Here is a 19,780-nt window from a genome sequence, read left to right on the forward strand (position 1 = left end):
TGGTCTGCTGCGGAAGGCACGCACTATGACTTCGATCGTACTCACCAGATAGCAGCACAAACTCCAAAGGTAGCTGAGGAAGAGCTTTTTCAGGCGCTGAATTCCCTCCAGTGGCTCCGATTTCGTTGTTTAATGTATTGAAAATGTCTTCTACTAAAAGTCTTCCGTGAAAATATATTGGTACCTTCTCCAACTAGGCTTGTAAAATAGTCTCGAAAAGCTTTGCGATCGACTATTTGCGGGGTTGGGGAACTATTGAACGAATACTCCCGCAGAGCGGATTCCGTTTTATTGCTGCGGCCCGCTCGGTGGTGCAGATGTTAAGACGCCCGGCTACTGTGCCTGAGCACCCGGGTTAGATCCCAACCGCCGGCGGCTTCGTTTCGATGGATGCGAAACGAGTGGCACCCGTGTGCTGTGCGATGTAAGTGACGTTAAAAAACCTCAGGTGGCTGAAATTTCCGCAGTCCTCCACTATGGCGTCTCTCAATGCCTGAATTGCTTTGGGACGTTAAACCTCAAACAAAACAAAAACATCATATTGTTCTCACGTGCGCCCAAGGCTTCTTTCGCAAATTTCGATTTTGAGCAGTCAAACGATAGTGTATTGACCGAATGTTATAGATAGCCCAACCTGGTTCCGTACTGCGAGTTTGCGTAGATATCGAAAGTGGAACCGGCCTGTCACATGACTCGAGTTCAAGGAGATAGCGGCACTTTCGATAACGGTGCAAACTCGGAGTACGGGCCCTAGTTTAACGCCACTGTTTTCCAGCCCGCGATCTGTTTCACCCAATATTTGACCTCTAATTTGTCTCTAGTCTTGACAGTATCCGGCGGACACGTCAGAAAAGGTCGAGAAAGGCCGGAAGTTCGCCGCCGTGGTTTACCGGAAGCTGCCTCGCGTCGCTGCGTTCGAATCAATGCCTCTCCCGCGATGCTGCAAGAAGCGTTGTGGGAGCAGACGACGTCGATATGCGAACGCATGTATATAAATGATCTTTTTTTGCGCGACGTCCCTCCCACCATATCCCCCCACATGCATGAGCCTGAATGCGGCTGGAGGGAACCGCATTCCGCGTGTAAAGCAAAAACCGACGCGGTTTGAGAAAATATCCGCCAACTTATTCTTCTGCGATTCCTGCATGGATTGGTGCGTCTGCGATTGCTGGTGCGGTTTCGGGCTCAGAGCAGACGACGGAAAGAAAAAAAAAGTGTGCGCGATCGTGTCGCAGACGGTGACGCGTTCTTCGTCCACCTTCCATTCTGGTCTGTTATGGCTTTGTTATATTCTGAAATAGGAAACCTTGTTCGGTTAATGTAGATTGGTTGCGTAGTACATTACGCAGTGTCCGTTAAACGAGATGTTGCCGGCCATGCGTGAGCAGGAGGTCTTCCCCACGACTCAAAGCCGACCCCCTGGAGTTCGGTCGTCTGCTACCGTGGTGCAGGTGGCGCTGAGGGCTTCCAAACGACAGGCATGGGGAGAATGGAAGTGGGAAAAGGGAGGGGGAAAGGAGGGCTTTGGCGCTCGGAGCTGAATACTGTACTAGATAGGATGTATGTCAGGTTGGACTGACACGAACAGCATTTGTTGCCGCTGCTGTTCAACCTTGCTGGCGGATTCGCGCTCGTTCAGTCGACCGGTTACAAGTGGTGTTGTTGGTTGCGGCTTTGTGAGACTGTTACAACCTCGTCTCATCCTGCGGCCGCTATTGTTCGCCGAGCCTGCCTTGAACGGTATCGATGGCTCTTATCTGGAAATGGCCTCGCGACACACGCCCAAACACGGGGAGAATTGTACGATAATGCATCACCACCGTGTGTGTCCTATGACTGGTCTCTGCGGAATTGGCTGCCGTCTGTGTAAATGCGTTTATTTATTTTTTAATTTAGGCTGCTCATTTTGCGTGCCGGCCAGCTGGTATGGGGCTTGCCTGCTTCTTCTTTTTTTTTTTTTTTGCTTAAATTATGCATGAAGTCGGGCGTGAGGAAATATGGCCTTAAATCGCGTTGGGCGCGCAGGCACTTAACACGTGCCGATAAAGTTCAACGTATTTACACTGCAGGAATCTTATATATTAATTAGGTTCTTTATGACAGTTCTTACGCGAGCCAATGAACTGTATAGTACGTTCATAGATAAGCGACGTGTATTTGCCAGTAAGAAAATAAAAATAGTGTTTCACGTTTCTGTCAGCCCATTTGAGCTTTCACAACTTCGATATTTCTTTGTTCGTGTTTTCAAGCGCATCTTGATTTTTATGTGCGGTTTGACGTCAGGCCTAAACAGTCGTGCTCCCGTGCAGTTCATGCGACGTCACAAGGTCGGCGACCCGCCCACAGAAACGAGTTCGTTAATTCTACTTACCCTTTGCCACACGAACATAACGAGCGATGTCTTAAGTCTTTAGTGTCTGAAGTTAGTGTTCCAGCATTATTACGGCCTTCGTGAGTGGCGTGAGCAAGGAACATGAGCTGAAAGTGATGCCGAAAGTGTAACGTGATTTCGTATCAAAATTAACGGAACCTTCTTTAATATCCACTTTTCGAGTGGTGTCATGGCATTTCGCTCGCTATTTAGCGTCGATCTGGTAGTCTATAATATAGTTGGAGGCTATAGTTTACGGTAAGGGTTCGAACAGAGGACATATACAACTGTATGCCGTTAATTTAGGTGTCCACCGAGAAAGTAAGCTAGATACTCTGCCTTTCCTCCCTCAACAAACCAAAACCAACTAAACGTTTAACACTTTGCCAAACTGCCTGTCAATGTTTCTGTGCTAGACGTCCGTTCAAAAAGACGTGCCAAACTGTTTTCGGACGCTTTACTCGGTTTTATACCCTGGCATTTTTCTTTATTTACAAAGAGGTCAAGTGAGCCATTGAAAATGTTTTTGTCATGTATACTCGACGTTCATGGTACTCGGGGAGCACTCCAAATGTTTCACTTTGTTTTTGAGGGTCGGGAACATCAGGGTGTGTCGTTGAAACTTAAACGCTATAATTATTTCGCGGAGAATGGCGTTAATTGTTGGCGTTGTCTAGCCGGTAAACTGACCGCAAGCTGCCCATTGCCGTCTGTAAGAGCTGTTGCATCCAAAATGTTTCTGAGATGTGTCTTGTGAGTGATGCTAATTCGTCAGTTAATTGTTTCTTCCTTCCCTTAGGATATTGTTCCAAGGGAAACGGAACACTGCGCTGTATTCAGATAATGACGACGAGAATACACATTTCACGGTTAACTGCGTCCTTGCGTGGTTACACTGTGACTGCTAATTAGGGAACGAATGCCATTCCATGGGATCGTATGGCATGACGTGATTGTGCAAACTAAATGCATTGTGTACTTGATATCTATTCCCTCATATACCTCTGGGAGAGACCAAGCAGATTCTTCTTATTGACAGGTCATTTTAGGAGACCCGTGTTCTGTATATTATTTTGTTTTCATTCGTGGTGTAGACTTTGCTCTTCGCTATGCATCAGCTCGCACGCACCGAAAATCGGCTGACATCCGCTCCATTCGGCGCCAAAATATGCGCACCATCTTGCTACGACGAGGGGTGCTTCGTGCAGAGCCTCGCTTGAACGAAGCTTACTTCCAAAGGCGCAGGAGGAAGGAAAACAAAAAAGAAAAGTAACAAAGAAAGGAGAGGAAAAAGAGAAAGCAAGCAACGTTTTGAAAAAGCCGAAGCCGTAAAGGGCTTCCTCCACCTCCTCTCTAGGCCGGAGGGGTTCTCCGCTCGAGCGGAGGGGATGTGATTGGTCGAGTGGGGGGTGTGGAGGGAAACCTCCTTTCCTGCGGCTCCCTCTCGCTTCACCCTGCCGGGAATTTCCTTTCTGTTGCCGACGCTGGTCGGGGGCTTTGAGCGCAGCGAGCGGCGGCGGCCATTTTTGTTTGGGTCGTGCCGTTCGCCCGCAGCGCTCGTGTGCCGCACGCTGGTTGCGTCCTCGCTGCTGCTGCTGCCGCCGCTTCATTACTGTGCAGCCGTGTCGTCCTCAGCTGTGCGCGTGCTTCTCTTGTGCATTGCTGTGCAGTACCACCGATCGTTCTTCATCGACTCGTCGGCCAGTGTAGTGTGCTCGTTACAACGTGGAGCGGGAGAGTTCTGCCTCCAAACCGGCGTGCGCCAAGGACCCTCTGCGTTCTCTTGTTTCGTTGGATTATCGTCTGCGTTTGCCGGATTTACGGGCGATCATTCCAGCTGTTCGTGCCTGCGAGATTTGTCTCCCCGTGATTCTGACGACGCCCCGGCCTCGCTGAAAACCTCCGCGCACCACCGCAGTCTGGGATGCGCGTGTGTAGTAAGCCTCCCAGCGATGGAGACGCTATCCAGCAGTCCTGGTGATGACGTCAGATGTGCCTGAACGTTCCCATCTCCGGGATCGTTGTCGTCTGCCACCACACTGCCGCTGTCCCGAGGTCGTGATTCGCTGGATCCCTCGAGCCGGAATCGACGTCTACCTGCCCAAATTATCCTCATATCGTAGGCGTCACCGTCTATTGTTTGCATTCAGCTAGATCAAGGCCTCTGTTTCGTGCGGGTGCTTTAAGCACTGAAAGCCCGTGCCTTCTGTTATTTTGCACCCAGGAGCATCGTTCATCCGCCGACATGTCGTCAGCGCGTTAAATAACGCGGGGAGGATGTATGCGGCGCATGACGTCAACCAACATTGCTGCTGTGCACGAACCTTCTACGAAGCGCTGTCGCGTGGAGCTTTTACTTTTGAGAAGCCGGTAGCTGCCGTTGGCTGTGCCGTATGCAGAAAAGAAGAAAGCTGGCAGGAAGCCTAAGACTAGCGGTCGTGCACGGCTGTCCCACAGCATTGTTTCACAATGATGTAAAAGGAAAGACCACGAATCGCCGCACTTTTTTCAGGAGTCGCGTCGTCTGCTCTTGCGCTTGGGTATTCTAGCGCAGCTGTTTGGCGACGATCTTTCTCTGAAGCGTGGGAATTTAACCTCCTGCGAGCGTTTATAGAGGAACGAAAAAGTGACGTCATCCCGCAGGTTTTTTCTTTTCATTTTTTTCTTTCTCTCGGGTTGCTCTCCGAACGAAGAGCAAGGAAAGGAGGGCCCATTGTGCGAGACAAGTGTTTGTTACGTGAGCACTTCAGCTAGCGCTCAGCTACGACAGGCAGCCAAGCTACGACATCGGTTGGAGTGTCCCGCGGCAATTATTGCGAAGAAAAAGCAAAACAAAAGTTGCTCACCCGAGGTCGGTCTCCGAGCGCAGCTGCATCGGCGTTGTTGAAACACGTGCAAAAACCTGCGGCGCTCCGCTGTTCGTGTCGTACGGAGTGAGCGAGATGGATTGATGACGCTACACTGTCGTCGACGCGTACGACATCCCATGGTCCTCTCCGGCTGCCGCTTCTGCGTTCCGCGTTTGTCGTCTGCTACAGCGGGGAGCGCCGCCATCTTTCCGTTGCTAAGACTTCGCGGGGTTTTCTAGTGTCGTCTGCTACTGCACGGTGGCTCGGGAAAGGCCGTGGGCCTGTCTTCTGTGACCGTAGGCCGCCGCCATTTTGTTTTGTGCCGTGAGGTCGCGTGCGGCTGGAATCCCCACGGAATTCTCATGTGCCTCGAGGAATTGGAAGGCGGCATGCTCGTCTTCAAGGGTCACAAGGGATTAGGCCCCAGAGACGTCGATGATGACGCGGCGGTTCTCGAGGCTGGACCGCTGTTTAACTAGTGAGTACATATGGTGTGGAAGATTGGATAGCGTACATGATTCGTGACCTCAGTGTGTGTCCTTTGTCTTACATGTATGCTGATTTGAACGTAACGTGGCTTTCTCTTTTTTTTTTTTTTGTACATTCGAAGGTCCCGCATAAGATCTTGCATAATGGGTGTCAGGAATGGAATAGCATACGATTAAATCCAAGCCGAAAATAATGGAATACAACAAAAGGAAAGTTAGCAAGCCCCTTTCCATTAATTTAATTTATTTCTTCATCCTTCACCAGATACCTCTCTGATGCCCTGAGGCAGTATCGTTGAAAACACACACACACACACACACACACACACACACACACACACACACACACACACACACACACACACACACACACACACACACACACACACACACACACACACACACACACACACACACACACACACACACACACACACACAAAAAAAAAACAAAGGGGGAACGAACACCAGACGTTAGAAGACATTCAGTTAGTGAAGCAGTTTTGGAATCTGCCTCGCAAGAGCTGATATCACTTGCAGCTACTGTTGTGAACCCTTTGTGGAAAGATTCGGATATCCATGACATGTTTGACCAATGGCTGTTTTAAAATGGGCATTGCAAAGTAAGTAACAATGCAACGTACACAAGCATATAATAGCGTAATAAAATACAAGCTTAAATAAATGCGAATATATTGGTAATGTACGCACCAGGGAAAAGTTACACAACCTTCCTTGCCTTGTCAAATGGAAGGTAGGATGTGCGAGGTGCAGTCGTGTGAGGGTACAACACTCAACCAGCAGTCATCATCATCATACGGCAACCACATCAAAAAGTAACACAACCTTCCTTGCCTTGTCAAATAGAAGGTAGGATGCACGAGGTGCAGTCCTGTGTGGGTACAGACCTCAACCACCCATCATCATCATACGACAACCACATCAAAAAGTAACACAGCCTTGCCTTGTCAAATGGAAGGTAGGATGCACGAGGTGCAGTCCTTCCGTGAGGGTACAGACCTCAACCACCCAACATCATCATACGCAACCACATCAAAAAGTAACACAGCCTTTGTGTAAAGGCACCCGCTTACGACCAGTTCAAATCATCTCGTGGAAAATCAAGCTGCAACTGTGGTGTAGATTAAAAGTGTTCGAGTATCTTCGACCAATTTGACCCGACCGGCGCGCCTGCTTGATCCAACTCTTTCGGGCTTTCGCGGCGCGCCTGAAGCCCTGTCGACAAGTCAGATTTCTGTAATTAGAAGCGTGCGAGAGATTCGCGCGCGCAGGTGTGGTGCGGAGTTCCACGTCGGAGGATCGCGCCTGTAATTCCTCGGCCCTTTCCCCCACCTCCTTCTCCCGTTTAATGAGCCAATCGTCGCCGCATGCGTTTCGCAGGTGTCTTTTTTTCCTTTTGCGCAACAACCGCGATGCCGTTCACGACCAGTCATTATGAAGGCGCGAGTTTCGCGTACACGTGTTGGCAATGGTTGTTACCGCTTGCCGATTTTACGACGGCTAAGCCAAGTTGCTTCCTTCTAGTTTCTTGCTCCCAGTGTATTAAATACTGCCGTTTATGTCATCTGTTCGCCTGTTTGATTCCCCTTTTTTCTATTTTATTTTCTTTGTGGTTGTGGCAGTTGGCTGCCGGTTATTCGCCGGCTTTGTTAACCTCAAATTGACGCTGGGGGCGGCTCCATCGAACTACTGTGCTCGTATTCCCCGACACTTTAAGACGGCCGCGTTGATTTTCGTCGAGAAAATTGGCTTTCAAAAGGGTGTCCGCCAGACGTTCTTGCCGAAAAGGACCGGTCGTGGCTGTTTGAACGTCAAGGGCCTCATGTCCCACAGAAGTCGGCGTCTGGAGTTGTGTGGCATCATTCTGTATCCGAAGGCTAGTTTGTCACTTGTACTCTAATTGACAACATGCGTACCTCTCCGGTTGCGAGCCGTTGGTTGGAATTTTAGGTTTCCCCCTAAACTTAGGTTACCCTTGATTTTACCAAAAACCTTCTTAAACAAGAAAATAAAACGAAAAGCGGTGTGTGTTAAGGGCGCTATCGCGTTCGCTTTTAGGAAAATATTTGGACCCCCCCCCCCCACCCCCTTTCAACTTTTTTTACTCACACGCACGCGCGCGCACAAACACACACTCGCGAAATTCGGAATTTGTTCTTGCCTCTCGAGGTTATAACAGCTTCGTTTCGGGTTACGGTGATATATTTGCGTTTCGATGATAGAGGGCAATGTATCGTCACTGTTTAACAACTTCTTAGGCTGGATGATGGATCCCTTCGTTCTTATTTGCTTCTTTTTTTGCTACGTTTTACACACACTCAGTCTCACTGTGTTTCTTGTGAGCGCATTCACCACTTTTCGCGCGTCATTCAGTGAAAGTCAGAGTCCGCAGTGTTATTCTCCGCTCGTTTCATCGTTCATCGTCCGCCAGGCGTCGTGATGCGCACTGTGCAGAAAGTTTAACTATCCTTAACTGATTGTCAGCTGTGCTTGTCTTCGAGCAAGCACTGTAGTCACAGGGCAAGAATGCGACTGCCCCTTTCTCGGTCGAGCACCGTAAGTAACGACAACAAATCACTGTATTGAAGGATGAATGTACTGGATGTCTTAAATCATTTTTCTTGTAAAGGGAAGGTATCTGTGAGGTCCAGTCGGGCCTTTTACGGTGCCCAATTACCACGGGCGTCTAATCTAACTTACAACATCTTACGCGTTCTGCTTTTACATATAATCTTTTCTTGATATCTGCCTCTAATATCATATCTGCTACCCACAGGCTGTATAAGGGCATACGGTTTTGGAGCGTTCTTGATTTTGTCGTTGGACCGAGGAAAAGGCATGAGCTGCGTTTGAGTGGACTGGGTGCGTACGTTTCCCCCAGCCTTTCCCCAGCGAGAGATTTGTCACCACACCTTTCTTCTCGATGCTCATATTCCGGGTTTAATATCTTCTGCCCGAGTTTTAGAGTCTTCGCATACGCCACCGCAGCCTGTAAGCTGCGGCGTCAGCTCGCGGACGGGTTCTGGAGCTTGATATAGACGCCCGTTTTTTTAGGCCTCGAGACTAATACAAGCACTTAGCATGCTTGCTTCTTGAAAATTAGAACTAGGAGTGTATGTGTAAAAGATTAGGAACTGGCGGAATTAACGATTTCTTTCATCGTCTAGGTGCTTGTTAGCATTGACTTCGAGGTTTCTGGGAGGCCTTTTTTTAATTGTGAGCCAACTGTGGGACATTGTGAGATATAGCCATGCACATATTTGATGGGAATTGTGGCAAAATTTTTATGACTTTTTTTTCTGCGCATGCATTGAGATGAAACAACAAATTCTAGAAAAGAATGGGTAGCGTTTTTGAATATAATTGTGGGGCAACTGTGGGTTATAGAACTGTAAAACGTGTTTTTAAACATATTGATAGAAACGGCCTAAGCTTCGCTTTCCTCCTTAAATTTGTCCTGCGCTAGAAACAAGTAAGCCTGATTTCCATAAAAAAAAAAAAAATTAAAAAAACAACTAAAAGCCAGCCAGGGAAGATATGTGGATGGTAACTGATTACCGTTACCGTGAGGTTATGCAAAGTTCATGAGCTCATTCCGGGCGTGCTTCCCCTATCTGCTTTTTCTCGCTGTATTACGCAGACGACACTGTAGCAGACGGCTCGGTTGCACCTGTCTTCGACTTCGCTGAAAAAATGTTTAGGCAGAAGTCATGCGAGCCAGCGAAAACACTGCGAGCGTTTGTGGGCACCTCGCTTTTCAGCATATTGCAGCAGAGTGAGCCTCCTGGACAGTTTCTTTCGTCTGCTATATACCACTTCCGGCAACGGTAGACGCGAGCAGACGTTCACTGCTTTCTTTTTACCGAGTTCGTTCACTGCGTTTTGGAGTCGTCTGCTACTTTCCGTTTTTTCTTATTCTTTTCTTTTCAGTTATTTTTTTAAGGAGTAAACGCCTGCTTCATAAAAACATGGTTATTTTCGCCAAGTAAGCGTCACCGTTGCCAGTTGTTTGAAACTTCGCTCAAAGCATTTTCATTTTGCTCTCATTTTTAAGCACCGCGCGGCGTTCTTTCAGTTCCCGTCCCCGAAGGGGGGGGGGGGGGGGGGGGGGCACCCAGATTACGCTTGCGCGCGCACTCCACGATACGTGATGCTGAGGAAATAAACAAACGTATTACGCACAGTATCAGACACAGCTTTCACTTTCGCTTTTCGTAATTGGCCGCAACGATGGGCAACAGCTAAAGAAAACAAACAAAGGGAGCGTCAAAGGTAGTGCTTTGTACCGCGGTAAAGTTTTTGCTTTCTTGAGACTGGTATTTATTGCTTGCCGGCTTTCAACTTTCTCTCGAAGGATGAGGGGAGGTGGCTCTGCGTATCTTTCTTTTTTTTTTACATGCTCCTGGGGTGTTCATTCTTTGTAATACTATATTTTTTTCTTTTTTTTCTTTTTTTTAGCGGCCACATTGCCGAGCATACTTTTCGAGCAGGAGAAAAAAAATGAAGGGAGGGGAGCGTAAATAGATAAACAGCAGCAGCCGCACAGACCTCCTCATCTAGACGCACGCCCAACTCGCCTTGGCCGCATAGCCGCCAGGACCAGCTAGGGAATTTCTCGCCGCACCCAAGGAGCGGCTGACGCGTTTCATTTCTTGCTCGATTTTTCTCGCTCCGGTGTATGATGATGATGATTATCCCCTGTGGCAGAGTACCGCGAGGGCGCTGCAGTCGCCATCGTTTTGTCTTTTGCCTTCTGCTCGTTTGTATCCCATTTGCCTTGCTACTGCTGCTTTAGCTGCCGCTGCTATTGTTTTTATTTATTTTTTTCTTGCGACGGCAATGTTGCCCTCCCTGTTCTCAGGAGCGTTCTTCCTGTTTTCATCTGCTTCGTGTTGGTTTTGCTGTTTCGGTCGCCACCCCCGGGGTGTTACAGCTTGGTTCACCTCTGCTATAGTGCCTCCTCTGCTAACGCGTTCCAGCGCGTACGGTTTAACCTGTTCCGCCGAGCCGTTAGCCTTCGCCGAGAGGAGACGGGACATCATTCTGTTGCGAGTCCCGCATTTCCTGTTCCGGTGTGTGCGTTGCGCGCGTCGGTTCTCTCCGTCGTCTGCAACATTTTATTCGCGTCGTCTGCGTGCCGCGAATTCTGCTTCGCCGTATTCTGCTTCGTGTATTCTTTCTGCGCATCGTCTGCTGCAGCGATGTTCCTGCTGCATGCGTGCTTTGTTTTTTTGGTCGTCGTCTGCTAGGTGCCGCAATGCCCCTGTATTGCAGGTTATGGTCGTGAGAGGTCGGCATTGCTTTTTTGTTTTTGTTTCTTAGGTAGCTACGCATAACCCGAGGGCGGTTGATGATAGCGCCGTCCTCGGTCGATTACGCGAGGCTGTAGCGTTTTTGTCCACCATAAAGTGGTTTCCTTGCACATTTAGGTGTGATTGAGCCCGTTTCCTCCTTCCCCTCGTAATGATTCGTCAAAAAGGTGTGGCTAATTGCGAGCTCTCTTCCGTGGCTCGTGGAATGCGCGCGGTCGCGCGTGTTTGCGTGACGGCCGACCATCCATCACCGCGTCGGCGTCGTGTTGTCGGTCCGGAGTGGTTTGTCCGGTGCGCATTTTATTTATTCGCGCATGTTTTTTTTTTTTTTTTATAATTTTCTGCCGTATGTGCTACTTGTAAGGTCATTTCCGGTCAAACGAGTTCGTCAGCAGAATTACCATCTGCTGAAATTAATCAAACAACGCCGTGTTGCGCAGATTAGGTGTACAACTTGAAATGCTCAGGTGTGGACGCGTGGTTGTAGTTAACGGCAGACGTTCCGGTCAAGTTGTTTGAGCGAGGTGACATTTTAACCACGCTTCCTTGACAGGTCCCCTTTGCGCTCAGGGTATATATTTTGGACAGTGTCGTGCGCGGTACCTGGTGTAATCCTGATCGGTCGCTAGATGAGCTGGTTGTTACACTTTGGGTCGAGGGTATCTATACGATGATATTGTGGAAACCTGCTTTGTTTGCGAAGCTTCTTTCCGCGCCTTTCGTCTGGAGCACTTCTGTCCAGCTATTTCTATGGCTGTTCTTCGTTGGGCCTACTTCGGTGCTCTATTTTTATCGAGCTATTTTTTTTTTCTGTCTCCACGTGTATCTTCGATTAATTCTTCTACGTAATGTCTGGCTTCGTATTAATTTTCGTTTTTTTTAAGTAGCAGTTATTATTGTCCGGTTTATTAATCATGAGTTCAAAAAAAAAAAAAAAACTTTGGTTGGCCAAGTTTTAAAATGATTTCTTCTCTTTTCATGACTATACCGGCAATAAAGAACCACAGGTGGACGAAATTTTCGGAGCCCTCCACTACAGCGTCTGTCATAGCCTGAATCGCTTTGGGAAGTTAGACTACATACACCACAAACCAAACCTTCTCCTTGACGATTCTTGGATGGCTGCTTCAATTCCTGATCATTTTCTCCTTTCCTTGAACGGAGGCCGCGTTTTGCGTTCTGTCGCTGGCATTTAATCGCTCGCTCGCTCCCGTAATGGTTTGCCTCCTGGCTTTGGTAATTGCCTTGTCTCGACAGTTGGTAAGTAGTCATTGTACGGAGCGCGAAAACTGTGATTCGACTAGAACGGACGATAGCAGACGACGCGAGCGATGGAAGGGCTAAGCACTAATGATCGTCGTCTGCCGCACTACGCATGCGCACATGAAGGCGGGGAGAAGCCGTGATCAGGTGGTTTGAGAATAATTAGACTCCCCTTCCCTTACCGCGCAACTTCGTGAAAACGCTTAGATGAGAAAACCGGTTATGCCCGCTGTTTTTCTTCCTCCCATTTCTTTCGTTTTTCTGCGTGTTCTTCGCAGTGCAGACTCTGTCGTGCTTCGGATTGTTCTGCCCGCGGCAGAGAGAGGCATTTCTCCCAACTACCGTTCCGTCAGCTTCCAAACGTCGGGTCCGTTAGCCGGTTTTTTTTTTTTTTTTTTTTTTTTTTTCGTCTGTGCTCGAGGCCGTGTCGTCTGCGTCTCACCCGCCGTCGTCTGCTCCTCGCATCCGATCGGAGCTGCCCAGCCCATAAGGGAAGGAGAGCGTCCTCCCAATTGCATGGTGCGGCACGTACGTGGGCCCGGGGCTAATCTGCGCTTAATCTGCTCCCCGCTACCGGTCGCGTTTAATCGCCCCGACTAAAGTGTGATGAACTGTCGTGTACGGCCGCCGGCCATTGGCTTGAGGAGGTCGCGCTTTCGTACCTTGCCCCTTTTTCTGCAGGAGCAGCGCCGTCTGCTACCGGTTTTTCGCCGTGAATATAAAAGTACCCGCGCTCCGCCCGACGCCGGGAGCTATGGCAGTATGGCGCTGGCTATGCGGGCACTCCTACAGTCGGAAACGGGTTGCTTTCTTTATCATTCCGCGATGAGATATGGCTATATCGACAGGCTCTGAGTGTACGGTCGTTTAGATATAAGCACCGTTATTCCTGAACGCAAATTACAAGCGATATCGGTGACCGTGCTAAATGTCGTACCTATGCGAATAGCTTTCGGCGCCGTGGGAAAGCTGGTTCTGCATTCAGATTAATGTCTTAGCCCATCCTTGTAGAAAACAAAAAGCGCGTTGAAGATGTGTGGATAACCGCGTCTAACTACCGGATCGATGCGATCGCCCGTTTGATTTATTTGCGTTTCTTTTCTCTTTTTGCTCGCAGCGTCTTGCTTCGAAGATAGCACGTCTTTGTTGAGGGATCTGCTGAAGTGCGCAGGTTTTGTTTCTTTCTACACTGTAGTGCTGTAGTCCATGTAGCACTTAGCGTAGTGCAACGTCAGCGCGTGCCGCCGCTGCTTTTTAGGCTAACGATCGTCGTCGGCACTGCGTGGGCTGTTTAGACAGCGCCTATCCGAGTAGCTCCAAGGGTCGCGAAGCAGTGTAACCGGCAAAAACTGATATTATGGGTTCTTTTTTCCTCTCATATTGATTTTTTTTTTTTAACAACAAAAACCCGTAGTGCACAAGAAATTCGCTCCTAAGTTTCAGCCCCCTTCTTCTGGATTCGATTTGACGTCATCAGGGATAAAAAATGACGATTACGGTACTTTCTAATGCGAAATTTGAGCGCAGCTCGTCAGCTGTTTCAGCATTGCTATAGATTTAGGCAACTAATTCGAGCAAGACATATATGTACAATTACAGACAACTGGTTACGAGGGACAATGGCGACGGCGACGCGAAACCCAGGAACAAAGAGCTTAATGCTGGAACGATGCCATTCGAGACATATTTTGAACTAGGTGTATATAAGTAAGCTACATCAAAATATGATGCTTTTCTCTGTGAGTGTGTGAATTCTCGGTTACTGCACATGTTACCCTGCAGTTCGGTGTGGGCGCTCGCATTATTCATGAATTATCTTTGCAGTGTGCACCATTTGTGGTCGCGTCTTCCACTTGAGCTGTGAAGCGTGCCTTTCATAATTGTTTCACACAAATGTAAAGGCGAACTGTTGGTCACTTGTTTCTGTGGACACCTGAATCGCGCCGGAAGGGGAGGAAGGAAGGTGAGAGTGAAAGTCCACTTGAGCTCTGAAGCGTGCCTTTCAAAGTTGGTTCACATGAATGGAAAGGCGCAGTATCTGTCACACTTGTTTCTGTGGACACCTGAATCGCGCCGTAAGGGGAGGAAGGAAGGTGAGAGTGAAAGTCCACTTGAGCTGTGAAGCGTGCCTTTCATAATTGGTTCACATGAATGGAAAGGCGCAGTATCTGTCTCACTCGTTTTCTGTGGACACAGCAACCGCACCGTAAGGGAAGGAAGGAAGGTGGGAGTGTGAGCTGGTTACGAGGGACAATGCCGACGCCGCCGCGAAACCCAGGAACGGGCGCCAAAGAGCTGCGCTCTAAAAAGAACTACACAGTCACCAGTGTAATCTAATGCCAGGGAGGCCTAGCCCCGCAGAGGGCGCCCATGTTTAAACATGATTCCGGGGTCTCCCAGATACATAAGCAGCACTCTGCTCGGGCAGTGGGTGACATACTCGGACCGTGGCTACAGCAATCGACGGCCATCAAGGCCTGTACAGGGCAGTTTCGTCATCCGAGTGTGCTTTTGTAACAAATTGCAACCATGATTCTCACTCCTTTCCTCTTCCTTTATTCCGTCCCGTTATCCCTAATCCACAGTGGTTCCCCTGGCCAACCTCCGTGCCTTGCCGCTTCCGATTTCGCGATCACTCCGTCTCCAAGGAGCATGCACTAAGATCCGAGAGACCTGCAGTGACGTCGACTGCGTACTTCTGAGATGACACTTGTGTATAAATGTCGGCATCTCTCGTGACTTTTGGTGACGAGATTTTCCCGTTATCCCTAATCCACAGTGCTTCCCCTGGCCGACCTCCGTGCCTTCCCGCTTCCGATGTCGCGATCACTCCGTCTTCAAGGAGCATGCACTAAGATCCGAGAGACCGGCAGTGACGTCAGCTGCCTACTTTTGAGATGGCACTGTGTATAAATGTCGGCATCTCTCGTGACTTTTGGTGACGAGATTTCTTTTTCTGATTTTATGCTGGCTTTACTGAAGATCATATCCGTGGAATTCGTGACAGGTTTTGTGAGTGACGTTTCGTCATCGCACAGCGCCGAAGACAGAGCGGTGTTACCTTTGCTTACGTACGCTTTCCTCATAACTACATTGTTTTTTTTTTTTTTTGTATTGTCGGCGAGTCTAGATATCGGGATACGAGCATACAGTACATGACGAGAACACGTGCAGTTACGACATGCAACACAACTTTTGTTGTCATCATTATCTTTTGTGCGCCGCGTCACTTGTCAACATGGCTATGCTCGCGGAAGAAGGAAATGTTAAGTACGAAACGTACAGCCTTTGTCAAAAGTGTCGCACAGAGGGGGCTGCTTCTGAGTCGTGTAGTGGCGCTGATATAGCATTATTGGAGGTCCTTCCCATTGGGGAAGGGAGGACAAAAAATCTTCTTATCACCAAGAAATTGGGAACACTGGAAATGCATTCCTAGCCGCACGGAGTGCCTCAGAAGCAGGCCTTCTGGGCTCTAAACTCTTGACAAAGTCTGTACATCGCGGTTTGACGTGACAGTGTTGCGTAGGTCACGTGTGACTTCAATACGCGGATCTTCCCTTTGTGCAACGTGAAAGCAGCTCAAATCGTTCATCGGCACTCACACTGGCTACTCCAAAGGAGTGTCTCACCTTGCGTTGCATTGGCCACGCCCTTTCCTCTGCCTTTCTCTCTCTCTCTCCCTCATTCTGCTCACCGTTCTTCTTCCCTCTCCACCATCGGTCGTGACTCGGGGATCGGTGGGCTGCTTCAAACCCCATTAGAAGACGGCGCGTGCTCGCTTCGATGGTTTCGCGCGAGTACCGTATCGACATCCGTGTTGCACATATTCGTCGTGACTCTCCCGCTTTCTTGCAATACTTGTTTTTTTCTCCGTATCCCCCCCCCCCTCCCCTCTTTTCCTTTTTCACGCGTTGCACTCGATCAGTGAGTGGTCCGTCGCTCCGTTGGCCTCGTTCCTAGCTTTCTGGAAATGTGGCGAAAACCTTCAGCACTCACGATGCACCGGTTATAATGCGCGGTTCGCGATCAAGCTTAAGACGCGAAAGGGGCAGGAAAGCGAAACTTCGCTGCTTTCACTAATCTTAAAACGCCGTGTCGATAGCGTTGCCTCATGAAAAAGTGTTCAGCGTTATTTTCTATAGTATATGCCGCACTGCACAGCTCTGGAAAGCCTCTTCACTTATTGTTTTTGCTATTAATTGTTTTTACGGTTATTATTAATTTCCTACGAAAGCTGCCCGGAGTTAAGGTCTATTCACACTTGCGACTCGCGAAGGACGCGCGACCGGCAGTCGCATGCGACCAGAGAGCAACCGATGTTCACACTTGCGAATGCGACTTGCGAGTTGCTTTCCACATCGTGTCAACATTGACTGTTCACTCACGTTCACGTCAGCTGAGCAGCTGATTGGTTTAACGCTTTGCGACCAGCAGTCACATGATTGGAAATCGAGCAGTGCCCGAACGGCGCGCGGCAGTCGTTTTTCGACCAAAACGGTCGCGCGACTGCTGCGAGTCGCAAGTGTGAACGGGCCTCCCTGAAAGCTTTCCAGATTTACTGGCACATAAACTGAATTGATTTGAAATCGTTTCTTGCCACCAAGAAGGAGAAAGCGGCATTTGCAGGGCATGTAACGCGAATACGAGATAACCCACATCGCCTTGACGTTAGCGCGGATTTATTTGGTGAAGCGGTGCCTAAAAGCGCTTCTAGTGAATGCGGTGTTGCCTTAGAAACGTGCCGTACAACGTTATACTGCGGTGTATATCGGTAATTATGAGCATGTTACTTACAGAAGTCGCAGTTACACGAGTAGCGAAGTACGTTTCCGCTACATTTCTTCTGCGCTCTCGCACATGCTGAGCCATCTTGCGGCAAACACAGAAGAACCCCTCCTCGCAATGTGCGGCGCTGCCCCGACACGTGGCGCGCCACTCGCCCCTGACGTTTCGCCGTGCACCCTCACAGGTTGTAGAATCAAGCGTCTTTCCTTTCTTTAGATCACAATCTTCGCTCACCCGCTTCTCCCCTTCGGGCCGCACGGGTACCGGTGCGAGGATGCCCCAATACCCTTGCGTTTAATAAGTTTTCTCGACGAGGTGCAATAACGCTATCGCGTTCCACTCTTGAAGGCGAAGCTTAAGCGTCCTCCAAATTTTTTGGTGAAGCGGTGCCTCTTTGCTGTACCATGGATGTTTGGTGGAGACACGGAGTCCTCGGGGACAGATATATATCATGGCTGTTGGTTTAGGGTTACTCGTGAATTACTCGGGTAGCCGCGGCTGCTCGTCGCTGACGTAGTAGGTATGCGCGGCGGACGGGACGGCATCATGTCTCTTCTTCCTGGCGGGGAAAGTGTTATGTGGCGGCTTGCCGCAAGGACACCTCTTCGAGGAATGCAGAGCTCCTTCGCGACGAGGCGAGCCGCGTTCCTCGGGTACGGTCCGGCGGTCTTGCGGAACGCGCTTGGGCGACGGAGAGACGCTCGCTCTGCGCTTTTCCTTCCTTTGCTAATTTTGTGCACTGGCTTTTTGAAAATGTCGCCCAGTTCGGGGCAGAAGCGATTCCTGCGTGTCGCGCCGTATTGGTCTGCGTACTCTTTGCGTGCCTTTGTGCCGAGAGCGCATCTCAGAAATACGGACAAAGGGAAGCTAGCTTGAATTAACTTAATTTCTATTTTCCCTAGTCCCGTCCCAGTTTTCCGCTCGATGATTTCTTATCCCAAGAAGTTGCTTGCTTGTCTGTCTCGAATGATACGATAACGAAAAAGGGAAGTAACTGAGAAATAAGGATAGGGCAGTATGTGTGATGGAGATGGCATGAATGATGGAGATCGAAGTCCATCAAAGCTTAAAGCATATGGCGCTTTCTTGACACTACAGGAGTAGTCGCCTAAGCGACGAAATTTTAATGGCCAATGAGTCTCGAATGAAGAAAAAAAAAAGCAGATAGCGGGACGTGTTATCGGAATTAAGATCATGAGCTTAATACTAAGAGGTATGAAGAGGGCAAATCAGTTTCATAATGCTTGGGGAGGGGGGGGGGGAGTGCTCTGATGTATAATCGGCGGCTCGCCAACGGAAAGCCGGTGATATGCATCAGTAATGGAAAGAAGGCCAAGGGAGACGAAACGTAGCGGAGGTGAGCTGAGAGTTGGGTGCGAAGATGAGATTAGGAATTTCGTGATCAGGATTAGGAACGAGATTGCGATTGCCGCGACTAAAGCACACAGGGCGTGTCTAATCGGATTCCATTGGTATAGAGGGGCCTTTGCCCTGCAGTGGTGCCTTAGGCTTGCCGACGAGAGCGATGATAGCGCCACGATGATGGTGGTGATGAACGAAAAACAGTGTTGAGCGACGGCTATTCATCGACGGAGAAGGGGTTGCGGGAACGCTGTTGAAGTTCAGCAAAGCCCTTCTGAGGAAGAGGGAGAGAGAGGCGGAGTCCGTCGTAGTTGCATGCACCGAAAAGGTTCTCTGCGTCGGGGCGACCGGGGGGCCTCGAGCGCGACAGAGCGACCTTCTTTATCGCGCCAGAGGATCAGGGGCGCGCCTCTGTGCCTGCTGCCAGGAATTAATCGCGGCTCTGTCTGAGAGGGAAAGCCCGAGGAGTTGTCGCGGTCTTCAGATGCATAGCGCTCGTGGAAAGACGAGTAGGGGACCCTGCCACCGCGGCATGCATGGCTGCGTCTGGGTGGTCTCTGACACGCCTGTCTCTCCGTGCGCGCCGCGTGTCGCCAGTGTGGTGCAGCTCTGTGGAAGCTGTGTACGAGATGCTCCCGAGGCAAACGCCAGTGGGATTCCAGAAGCAACGAAGAACAAAATGGGTGAAGCGGGCTGGGAAGGTGCGCTGAACGCGGGACAGGTGTAATCGCATTCAACAACCCCGACGCGTTTTTCGCCCTTGTGTTCTTTCTCCGTGGTTGGTTTCTGCGCTGGTTACCGAAAGTATGATGAACCGTCCGTCCCCTTAGCTCGACCGCAGGTGTTTGCTGATAGGATGATGCACCGAGTAGATTCAGGTTTGCCGTCAGTGTGTACGGAGCCTGTTTGTTTCGCCTACTCGACGTAGTGCAACAGTTCTGTAGCATAGAGAGCCAGGACTAAAGGGTAAGGGTTTGAGAATGCTTCGTGTTTAAGATACCTAATGAGTTTATTCGGAAACCTAATTTATAAGTGTCGGTCAGTGAGACTTGCTTTTTATATGTTTTTGTCGCCGGAACTGTTGGGCATTGATATTAAAGAAAGAAAGCACTCACCTGACTGGTTAATTAACAGATTGGCGGCAATTTGCCTATCACAGCTAGAGTGCTGTTCATGATGCCCAGTATAGTGGCGGGCTTCCGTCTCATTTTTAACTAATGCTGCCGGATATAACTCAGGAGCGCAGCATCGCTGAAAGGGGACTTCCAAGCCATCGACCAATTATCACGACTGTCGTGGTTAATTCATCTACAGCTGCCGACCACCTGCG

The 19,780-nt window shown here is 49.4% G+C and overlaps 1 protein-coding gene across 2 annotated transcripts in view; it reads left to right on the plus strand.

The window, feature by feature from the left end:
• The window catches only part of jing (AE binding protein 2 jing), a 155,500-nt gene that overhangs the window by 50,811 nt on the left and 84,909 nt on the right, over positions 1-19,780 (plus strand). The window contains exon 1 of one of the 2 annotated variants that reach the window (XM_084584554.1): positions 3,630-5,698. The exons of the other annotated variant lie outside the window; for it this stretch is intronic. Within the exon in view, the coding sequence (XP_084440680.1) occupies positions 5,583-5,698 (116 nt within the window). The 5' untranslated portion in view covers positions 3,630-5,582. Of the gene's footprint in view, positions 1-3,629; positions 5,699-19,780 lie in introns of those variants that run through there. 2 annotated transcript variants of the gene reach the window in all.

Source organism: Amblyomma maculatum, chromosome 11, assembly GCF_055883805.1.
Source record: "Amblyomma maculatum isolate TAMU_Amacu chromosome 11, ASM5588380v1, whole genome shotgun sequence".
Taxonomy (NCBI): domain Eukaryota; kingdom Metazoa; phylum Arthropoda; class Arachnida; order Ixodida; family Ixodidae; genus Amblyomma; species Amblyomma maculatum.